The sequence below is a fragment of the Macrobrachium nipponense genome, chromosome 26 (assembly GCF_015104395.2).
Source record: "Macrobrachium nipponense isolate FS-2020 chromosome 26, ASM1510439v2, whole genome shotgun sequence".
Lineage (NCBI taxonomy): Eukaryota > Metazoa > Arthropoda > Malacostraca > Decapoda > Palaemonidae > Macrobrachium > Macrobrachium nipponense.
Genome location: NC_087215.1, coordinates 40,349,461 through 40,361,594, shown reverse-complemented (window position 1 = coordinate 40,361,594; position 12,134 = coordinate 40,349,461). Strand labels below are relative to the sequence as shown.

General features: G+C 38.6%; 1 protein-coding gene across 1 annotated transcript in view; it reads right to left on the bottom strand.

The window, feature by feature from the left end:
- Window positions 1-11,788, bottom strand: part of LOC135200196 (uridylate-specific endoribonuclease-like) — a 35,627-nt gene extending 23,839 nt beyond the window's left edge. The window contains exons 1-3 of the mRNA XM_064228630.1: window positions 11,677-11,788; window positions 4,435-4,665; window positions 2,545-2,680 (exon numbers count right to left, since the gene is read on the bottom strand). Of these exons, the coding sequence (XP_064084700.1) occupies window positions 2,545-2,680; window positions 4,435-4,665; window positions 11,677-11,770 (461 nt within the window). The 5' untranslated portion in view covers window positions 11,771-11,788. The remainder of the gene's footprint in view (window positions 1-2,544; window positions 2,681-4,434; window positions 4,666-11,676) is intronic.
- Window positions 11,789-12,134: the final 346 nt, after the last annotated feature.

The following is a 12,134-nucleotide window of genomic DNA, read 5'->3' as shown; positions in this document are numbered from 1 at the left end:
AACTGTTTATTGATACGTACAATAAGCTTTTAGTGTTGCAGTATAGTATTTACCCATAAATATTGGGTGTGTTAGGTTGTCTTCGTAATCTGTGGTATATCTAAAATCAAAATGCTCACTCCTGCCCTGGCTGAACCTGCATTGTTGATTCCTCATGAGAAACCCAGTTCAGAAAAGTGATAGTACCTCATGCTAGAAGTGGTTAATTTCAATGAATAAATCACATGAAAATGACAGTACCTTTCCAGGTCAAGATTTTTTTTAGTGAGGGGTGTGTTGGTGGTGGTGGGGTAAATTAATTAGTCTCATATATAAAAGTACCCACAACTAAAGTTTGATGTTGTGAAACCAAACACCTTGACAAATCTGGTCTGTCATTACATAGACAGTTTCTTAGATAACAATGCAATTATAACATTATTGTCCTCTAATCATTTTGTGACAACCACTTGGTGACTTGACTTTGTGAATTTTTATTTCCCCTCTCTCAACTTCTTAAACTTCTTCAGTTTCATAGTTTTCAGAAGGTTCCCTACTGCTAGTGTTAGTTTTATTCTGTGTTCTTTAGCTTGAAGTTCTTAGGTTTTGCGACGTTTTGATTATATTGAATCAATTATTCAAATAAAATTTCCATTTTCCTTTCAGGCTTTCATGTTCAATTTCAATAAATCCACTTGTGTTTGGGTGCAGCCATCCAAGTTGGACTTTGCTGGATACTTATGCAAGACTCACACATTGGCAATTCAAGACAGTGCACGTGGGTGATGGCTGGTTTTGGCGACTTCACCATCAGTCGCGGTCCTTGGGCCACAAAAAAGAAAAAAAAAAAATAAAAAACGATTGTCAGCTCAACACCCTGGCATCATACGCAATGAACCTTAGTAACAGCATTGCGCAAGTCGAGATGAGACTATGTACTTAGGTAGTCGTATGTGCATATCGCCAATGATTTAGACCATGCTCACTTTCGGTGGTTGCAACAGGATGGCAAAGGCTTGGTGATGCATGGTGAATCAATTGCATTGAAGTTGCGTCACGTAGCGATATATGCAATGGCATCATAACGTTGTCGTGAACATTGATTCCATCTTATATGAAGTGCCAGATGAACTTGTCACTGAACATTTTCGTTGCAATCGCAGACAGAGCAAGAACATGGAGGTGATGGATTTGCTACACCTCATACCTGAGAACCAACATGACTCTGAATTAGTAAGATGCATTTTGGATTTTCCCAATGCCATGTTGCAGTTAAGAATCCTAAGATGCCTGGAGGAACGAAATTGCAAGAAGCAAAGAAAACCAAGACGTTGCTGGGTCTGGCTCTACTTACAATGCAGGTAGCAGAAAGGATACAAAGGCAACTTGATGCAAGAATTGGCAACTGAAAATCCAGGACTGTACAAGAATTTGACCAGGATTACGGAGGAGTTTTTTGATGAAATTGGGAACATGTCACACCCTGCATAAAGAAGAACCTCAATTCTGGATGAGACCCATTGAGCCAGGCCAGAGTGTTGCACTTGCCCTGCGTTACCTTATAACTAGAGAATCTTACAGGAGCCTGTCGTACCAATTTCGTGTAGCTTCCAACACGATCTGCAGTATTTTGCCTAAAGCCGAAGCAGAGGATAAGAGTCCTGCACTGGACGGCTGCTGCAGAAGAGGAAGAAGCATCCTGAAGAGGGGAGTTCTTGTAGGGCACAATCTTCATTTTCTTCTTCCTCATCTGCTTTACAAGGGTATGTAACATCATGACAGAATTATACAATCCAACAAAGGGCACACCAAGGAGCGCAGCAGAGGGGACAGTGAGGTTGCTCGTGAAAGACTAATGATTTTTCGTGTGGTTTGCTGACTTTTATGCTAGGTGACATGCGTGAGGCAGCATTGCTAATCGCAACCCATGTGGCACACTGCACGGGACTGTCATGTCACCATAGCAATCAATATATGGCACATATCGTAATGGATGGCATATGTCGTAATTGTGATTTATAACTTGCGCAAACAAATGGCAATGCCATTGCATCAGTGTTGCATCGTGCACAATGACAGTTGTCACGACTTGAATGCATGTGTTGGGTGGTGATGCGCATCCACCATCATAGGAGCATGTCAGCAAACTCAGCGACACAGTTACAATTCATGCAATTAATTGTTGGCAACTTGGTTGTAATTGCATCATAAAGGAGTCGTGATGAGCACACTTTCGACCGTTACGACGTGCATGGTCTTGAATTACCAATGTGTCAGTCGGGCATTAATAAAGCAAGCATGTATGAAATACCCTCATTGCGATTTAGACAACAAAATAAGTGAAAAACTACAAATAGGATCTTGAATGAATTTAGGTTAAAGGAGCCAACATACAATATCCAATTTTCAAACATACGAAGTTGTAAGAGTTATGTGATAGCTGAAATATTGAAGAATAATCCACATGTATATTCAAGAACATATACAAAATGAATAACTTACATATTAAAAGTACTTTCCAATAGACAAGAAATTAAAACCGCTAATTAATATACTAAGCCTTACGGTTCAGGTGCCAGATCTCCAGAAGTACCTTTACCCTGACGGTCAACAGTGATTAGGCTACCAACGTTATTCACATCAGCCGATAGAAGAGCTTCCGTCAGTTCCCTCAGCTGAGCGTCAGTTACACCACCACCACCTACAAATGTAGATTGCGGCTTAGAAGAGAATTATTTGTGCGGCTTAGAAGAGAATTATTTGAATTGGAAATGGATATACAGCTCGTTTTATGCTTACGGTTTTTCTAATGAATTCAAGAACCTATATCCCCCAAGATTCAAATATTTAGAGCTCCTTACTAAGAATTGAATACATTTTATGAAGGCTTTACATTTTGCATTTCTTTTTCTTATGTAAAATGTGTCATCATTAATTTTTCAAAACTGATTTTTTTTACATAAAGCAGTGAAGCTCGATACTCGAAGCCTTAAGCATTATTTTTAGTGCTTATGCAGTGAGTGTAATACATTAAACGAATATTTGTATTTAAGTATACCGTGTATAATATAATATCTACGTATATATAAAAGGCAATTTCTCTCTCGTCTGTTCTTTATGCACGCCCAGACTATGAAATCTAGGGTTACCAAATTTTTACCATAGACTCCCCTCCCCCAGGAAGGTTTTAGTCAAAATCCGAAATTCGAGGGCCATTTCTAAGGGCCCCTTAACCCCTCGTTTTCATACCCTCTCATTTTTTACAACTTTTGGAGTTGACAGCAAACTCTTCTAATCTTGTGTGTTTATATACATATGTGTATAATATATATATATATATATATATATATAATTATATCTATATATATAGATATATATATATATATATAATTACATATATTGTGAGTGTAATGCATGTGTGTTTATTATTGCTTAGAGAGAGAGAGAGAGAGAGAGAGAGTGTTAATGTATGCTACATGTTGCTTGAAATTTTCCCATTTTGAATTACTTATTTTTAGTGATACTTTGCGTCCCTATTCCTTATGTGACAAATGATTATATTTAGATCATATTATTTAAGTGATTTGATATTTGATTTGATTTGATATTTGGTAACTATAATGTTTTATTGAAAGATATACTTTATCATCTAATTGTAACCAATACTAGATTAGCTTTCCTTGCTACCTGTCAGTTGTGACCCTGCTAATTACATTGCATCTTTGATACTATTAGTCATTACTTACATCTGTTATTAGAATTGAAGCTAATTTATTATTATAGCAGAGCTATGGAAAATCAGTTGGATGTAATTTCATGAAACCTCACGCTATGTAGCAGGGTACATGAAATTTATACTTAGAAAGTTTTGACGCCGTATGTCATGTGACTTAGCGGCCTTGTTGCTGGAAACTAAGGGATCTTCCCCAAATTGATCACAGAAAATTCCTCATAATTTGCACGTGTTTTCCGATTAAACTTTCATGTAAAAATTATTAATCTTGTGTCATCCAGTGTGCAAATTATGCTTAGGTGTTAGGTACATGTCGTCACGCATCTGAAAGTTGTGTAAGATTATGTAACTCTATAGTTATTAAATAACTTGGTACAATATATATATATATATAATATATATATATATATATATATATATATATATATATATATATTATTGTGTGTCATATTACATTTAAAATCTACTGCTGGCAAACGAAAACTGTTAATTAAATGGCAGTTCATTTACAAATTTTGTAAGTGTTTACATATCTTTTTGTTAATCTGTTCAATTTCTCTCAGAGCTGGTTTACAGGCATTTGTAGCGGAGGCAAAATGGATCATGTAGAAACTTCAACTCATTTGCATCTATCACGTGACCTGGCCAAATGCGTATTGCTTTATATGTATTTATTTCAATATGATTAAAGCTAGAAGGTTAAAAATCCGTTGGATGCTTACCTGCACAAACACTATCATAGTCTGCGCAACAGTTTCCGTGGGAAGGACATTCATCATTGCACTGACAAGGTTTAGAGTAGAGAAAGCTTTCTGAGCATCGATCTTGACAGCTGTAGCAAATGTCAACATAATCACTGCAGCAGTCCCCGTGTGTTTCACAGGCAGAGTTACACTGGCAAAGCTCTGTGTCCTTGATCCCACATCTTCCGACACATGACTGGCTGTACACACCTGCGAATTATAGTAATATCAACCTTTTTAAGAGTGTAAGACTTTTCAGTCAAGTAAATAAAATGAAGGAATGAATTTTATCACCCGTAGTTTGTCATTGCCCCCAAAAAGCCTGAAATCACAGCTGATATTACTTTATTGCACGCAGATTCGAATCCATGAAAAGTTTCATTCATATATGTAAAATCTGTTGCTCACTTTTTACCAGATACGTATGTGGCTTAAAAGTAAAAGTTCAATTTAAATCCAATAAAGCAGTTGTTTGGAGTCCTTCAGATTAAAAGAAATTTAAATATTTTCACCAGTACTGTTTGAAGTATGAAGTTTATATAATATAAAATATCAGTGTCTGATACTTCTTAATTAACGTGTAGCTGTCTCCTGAGAAATACTAGGTTTTAAAAATGTGAAGAAAATGTTTAAACGAAAATGTTCACGTTGTTACCATTACTCTTATTATTGGATTACAAAATATTATGGACCTTCTCCACCCTAAATCAGGAATCAAAGCCGGTTCTTTTGGCTGGTATCTCATTGGAATGCTAAGATTCTGTGTGTGTGTGTGTGTGTGTGTGTTTTGAATAGAGGAGACGGGTTTCGGAAAGCTCAGTGGTAAAGCACTGAGTATAAACTCGGAAAGAAGTGTGTTGAATCATGCCTGCCACTCACCAACCAGCCCAGCTGTGAATGGATACCAGCTTCAGCTTGGGCCAAGGAAGCACATATCATGGGGCTAGTAACTTCATCCTTTAAGTAGGTGAACCAGAAAGTTTTAGTTTTAGCCTTTTGGTTCCTTTTCTAAAAGGTTGAAATGTGCAGGGTGGTAATGTAGCTGTATGCATGCATACAAATATACATATGTATGTCCATAAGTATGTACAACCTGCGTGATGACGGGTGATGGGCACGTTTCATTGAAAACCTAATCTGCTTCTGCTGACCAAACCAGCTAATTATGTACCAAATTGTTAATCAGCTGTGGTGAGTCACAAGTAGGTGGGAGAAGGACGTGGGGTTAGCAAATTTAACCTCAAAAGACTTGCTGAAAGTAGAAGTCCAAAACCACCCAGAACTCTTGCGCATGTGAAAATTATACCTTGTACTATAATATTATAGTGTGTTGAGAGTAACTAGTCATTTTTGACTGCGTAGGTATACTATTTTGTATAATTCCAATTAAGCCTAAATACTATTGCGTATACTATATTTTAAGAACGTCCTTTCGATATTTTATATTTATTTCAACAACTTGCCATTTCCAATTTATATCATTTTATGTAGAATTCTCTGGACTTTCCGCCAATGTAAATATCATGTATGTACACAGACTACACCTGCATTTATTCATATGTATGTGTATGTAAAGAAACACAAATTGTCGATCTCTGCGCGCGTACCTCTGACGCCCAGACTCAGGTACTACATGTCCGTCCGCACCTGTTAATGTAGACCCTGCTCTCAGACAATAAAGCATATACAGGCTGCTCTACGAGCAACAGCCCGTGCTGGCACAAGGCCAGCTTAAACTCAAACAACAACAAGAAATAAGGCATCAGTACTCAGATACCTGTCTCTCTCTCATGCCCTCACAACTGGTGACCCTTGAGTGACGGTAACACAGTGGTTTTGGCCCCTACCATTAACGAACTCACTACAGCCGCTTACCTTCAGAGAACCTTGAACAGAACCACACAGCGATACATAGTCTAGGTCTCTAAAAGCTCCTTTGCTCATTTGAACAGTTTGGTTCCTGCCATTAACGACACACATTGACTGCACTCAGAGTCATTAACGGAACCACACAGCGACTAGTCTTGACTCTGACGAACCCAACACCATTAACGCACTAAACATGGCACTTTTGCGTTTTGGTGTGTGAGACAAGTTACGAGGACAGGTACCTGGGCTCTGATCAGCCAACACAGAGACTTTGCCTCAATTGGGGGATGCCAGATACCTCCTGACTATCATCGACCGATCCACTAGGTGGCCCAAAGGTGAATCCGATGACAGAAGCCATTACTAGCGCCTGTGCAGAGGCCTTTCTCTCTAGCTGGATCAGTTGGTGCGGCGTACCGGACGACACCGCAGTGGACCGAGGTCCTGCCTTCCTGTCCGACCTGGCGTCCCTGACCCGCCCACTGCCGCAACTGTGGGCTTCCTCGGCCCGCCCAACACCACTCCCAAAGCTCCCAGCACATCACTCCGAGGCTGTGGACGCCCACGAACGACACTCCACAGCACCACTGCACACCCACACAGATGCCGCAACCCCTTAGCCCGCCTGATCGGAAAGACGGTCCACTGCACCGCTGCATACCCGATGCCTCTGCCACACCTGTGGGCCTCCTTGGCCTGCTGGATAGAAACAACGCTCCACAGCACCACCGGACACCCAATGCTGCTCCCGAAGTTCCTGGCACGTCACTCCGTGGCGGTGGACGCCAACAGGCGTCAGTCGAACCCCCCAGGCACCGCCAGGGGTGGTATCCTGTCAGCCAAAACGCCGAAGTACTCAGCAGTCTATGATACCCCACAACAAGTGATATCAAGGACACTGGGTCGACTCCTCCCCCCGCAACAATACCGTGACTAGAAGTTCCTCATTGTATTTTATCTTCCAATCATTATTTCATAATTGTCTTGTTGGGGGGGAGGAGTATTTGTAAGGACAACGTCCTTTCGATATTTTATATTTATTTCAGCAACTTGCCATTTCCAATTTATATCATTTTATGTAAAATTCTCTGGCCTTACTGCCAATGTAAATATCATGTATGTACACAGGCTACGTCTGCATTTATCCTTATGTATGTGTATGTAAAGAAACACAAATTGTCGCAGTGTCAATAACCTCGTCGTTGCGACGCCAGTAAGAACTAACAAATCAATCAAAACACAAATTGTCGGTCTCTGCGTGCGTGCCTGTCTCCCAGACTCGGGTACTACATGTCCGTCCGCACCTGTTAATGTAGACCCCGCTCTCGGGCATTTAAGCCCGTGCTGACACAAGGTCAGCTTAATCTAATACAACAACAAGCAATAAAGCATCAGTACCCAGATACCTGTCTCTCTCTCTCTTGCCGTCACAATATGTTCATGTTTCGCGTACATTTATGTTGGCGTGTGTGCGCATGAGAGACTTACTGTGCCAAACAATCTTTCTCTCGATACACTTCCCAGTCTCGAGTTTTTTCTTTGATAAAAAAGGAGGAGACATAATGTCGTTTCTCAACGTAATGTGTCCTTGTGTCAACAGCATTAACACTTTCGACCGAAATGATAATGTTGGACCAGGAGAAAACTACCGAATGAAAAAGAAAGACTTTATCGCTCAGAATCTTGTGTTTTATTTGTGTACCTTTTCATTGACGACCTTATAGTGAACTTTGTACAGTGAGAGATGTAAAACTCTGCAAGTTCTGTCTCATGCTGTGCAATTGGAACCTCCAAAGTTCAAGCGAAAATGCAATGCATTACCACCCTGAAACAATTCACCTTTGTATTTTAATTATTCATTGATATATATATATCTGTTAATTTATTAATTTGCCTATTTTCCTTGTCTTTTAACTGCTGTCTTTCTTATTATCCTCAGTAACTTCTTTTAAATGAACACAATATTCTTTGGAAGCCTGTAAGCTTGTTCCATATGAATGTGGGTTTATCTTCGGAATCATGGTAATAATAATAAAATGGTCCCCACATCAGTATAAAACATTATCAGACACATTGAAGAAAAAACCAGCAATATGGCTGATGATGTTTTTATTATTATCACTGAAGAGGACAACTAGCGCACCCTTGTTGCAATGATAGATTATATCTATCGTGATTTGGGGCTGCCATGCTATCTTGGTTTATTCGTTGGATGGAGGCCTTTTTTATATATATATATATATATATATATATATATATATATATATATATATATATATATATATATATATATATATATACATAGAAATATACATATATATATATATATATATATATATATATATATATATATATATATATATATATAGTATATATATGTATGTATGTATGCATGTATGTATGTGCGTGTCTATATATATATAAATATATATATATATATATATATATATATATATATATATATCTATATATATATAATATATATATATATGTACCGAAGGGGAATTTTTAGTTGATAATAATTTCGTCCCCCCATGGGATCGAACCACCGTCCAAGTGGACAGGGACGAAATCAGGACAGTCAGTGACGCTATCCAATCAGCCAACAGAGACGCTATAAGTTCATATCGATTCTGACCTTACAAATCACCCTCGATCTCGGTGCTTTTGTAATTAGAATCGATATGAAACCCCGTCTACCATGTTAGCCAATTCGAGCATTTGACAGCACGTAGCCTTTTGTTATGAATAATTATCACATCGAACTGTGATCCATTTATATATCAATTCAAGCTACAAATGTCCTTTAATATCTAAATTCACTTTACCTCCCAAATGATATATTTTCATATATGTACCGATTTCGTCCCCGTCCACTTGGACGGTGGTTCGATCCCATGGGGGGACGAAATTATTATCAACTAAAAAATTCCCCTTCGGTACATATATGAAAATATATCATATGGGAGGTAAAGGGAATTTAGATATTAAAGGACATTTGTAGCTTGAATTGATATTATAAATGGATCACGGTTCAATGTGATAATTATTCATAACAAAAGGCTACGTGCTGTCAAACGCTCGAATTGGCTAACATGGTAGACGGGGTTTCATATCGATTCTAATTACAAAAGCACCGAGATCGAGGGTGATTTGTAAGGTCAGAATCGATATGAACTTATAGCGTCTGTTGGCTGATTGGATAGCATCTCTGACTGTCCTGATTTCGTCCCCGTCCACTTGGACGGTGGTTTGATCCCATGGGGGGACGAAATTATTATCAACTAAAAAATTCCCCTTCGGTACATATATGAAAATATATCATTTAGGAGGTAAAGTGAATTTAGATATTAAAGGACATTTGTAGCTTGAATTGATATATAAATGGATCACGGTTCGATGTGATAATTATTCATAACAAAAGGCTACGTGCTGTCAAACGCTCGAATTGGCTAACATGGTAGACGGGGTTTCATATCGATTCTAATTACAAAAGCACCGAGATCGTGGGTGATTTGTAAGGTCAGAATCGATATGAACTTATAGCGTCTCTGTTGGCTGATTGGATAGCGTCACTGACTGTCCTGATTTCGTCCCCGTCCACTTGGACGGTGGTTCGATCCCATGGGGGGACGAAATTATTATCAACTAAAAAATTCCCCTTCGGTACATATATGAAAATATATCATTTGGGAGGTAAAGTGAATTTCGATATTAAAGGACATTTGTAGCTTGAATTGATATATAAATGGATCACGGTTCGATGTGATAATTATTCATAACAAAAGGCTACGTGCTGTCAAACGCTCGAATTGGCTAACATGGTAGACGGGGTTTCATATCGATTCTAATTACAAAAAGCACCGAGATCGAGGGTGATTTGTAAGGTCAGAATCGATATGAAACTAATATAGCGTCTCTGTTGGCTGATTGGATAGCGTCACTGACTGTCCTGATTTCGTCCCCGTCCACTTGGACGGTGGTCGATCCCATGGGGGGACGAAATTATTATCAAACTAAAAATTCCCCTTCGGCGTACATATATGAAAATATATCATTTGGGAGGTAAAAAAGTGAATTTAAATATTAAAGGGACATTTGTAGCTTGAATTGATATATAAATGGATCACGGTTCGATGTGATAATTATTCATAACAAAAGGCTACGTGCTGTCAAACGCTCGAATTGGCTAACATGGTAGACGGGGTTTCATATCGATTCTAATTACAAAAGCACCGAGATCGAGGGTGATTTGTAAGGTCAGAATCGATATGAACTTATTAGCGTCTCTGTTGGCTGATCTTGATAGCGTCACTGACTGTCCTGATTTCGTCCCCATCCACTTGGACGGTGGTTCGATCCCATGGGGGGCACGAAATTATTATCAACTAAAAAATTCCCCTTCGGTACATATATGAAAATATATCATTTGGGAGGTAAATGAATTTAGATATTAAAGGACATGTAGCTTGAATTGATATATAAATTTGAATTTAGGATTAGATGTCACGGTTCAATGTGATAATTATTCATAACAAAAGGCTACGTGCTGTCAAACGCTCGAATTGGCTAACATGGTAGACGGGGTTTCATATCGATTCTAATTACAAAGCACCGAGATCGTGGGTGATTTGTAAGGTCAGAATCGATTATGAACTTTTAGCGTCTCTGTTGGCTGATTGGATAGCGTCACTGACTGGTTCCTGATTTCGCTCCCCGTCCGACTTGGCGACGGTTGGTTGCGATCCCATGGGGGACGAAATTATTATCAACTGAAAAAATTCCCCTTCGGTACATATATGAAAATATATATATATAATATATATATATATATATATATATATATATATATATACATATACATTTCTATACACATATTCCTTCCTACTCGTGTAACGATCAGAGGTGGGAAGCTATTATTCATTTGGTTTACTACTTTCCCACTAACATTACGGTTTCACGATTGAGACAAGAGCATCACGAGTCGCTGGTGGTTTTGCTGAGAATTCTGAAGCCGATCAGACTGTTTCCATTTAATGGTTCTTTTTAAACGACGTTCACTTTTACCTTCGCGTTCAAGTGCGCGAGTTGATCAGCATGTGTTCATACTCATTTATATAGGCAGGCACAAGTGCCAAGGATAAATACACCAATATATATCGCATCACGTCACATATAATACTGGCTTGTTCGGTTATCAAACTTGTTTTCGCGTTCCCACATTCGTCGTGATGCGTTATATCCTGAAAGAGGGTAGTATCGAAAGTTAAAGGTAACATGTGACAGCTTTAAAGAGACCGTCATTCATCAGGAATTCATTCAAAGTAGAGTAGATGCACTCAAAATACGTACCAGCGGCCAGAAGCAACAATAAACACAATGATGTTGTCATGTTGTATCGCTGAATTTCGCTCGTTGCTTTCCCGCAGCCTGCGATGATCCCCATCTGGAGTTGAGCCAGCGTCTATTTATAGGGAGATTTGAGAGGCGCAGGCGTTTAAAAACATTCACTGTTAATAAAAACGGTTTTTCAGGCAAGACATGGCTTATCATCATGAAGATATGAGTTTCTTATAAAAAACACTAAATTATTTCAAGGATATACTCTTATTTTAATTTTTTCCTCTAATAGTCCAACCAAATGCGCATTTTGAAGTTCATTTATCATTTAGGTTGCTCTTGTCAATGGATGTTTTCCCAGTCGTTATCGACTATTCCCACTTAACTTACTTTAATCCTTAGACAAGTATATTTTGAACTAGAAATAAATTGACGTCCCTGTAGCACACTGGTCAGTTGTTGACTGAAGC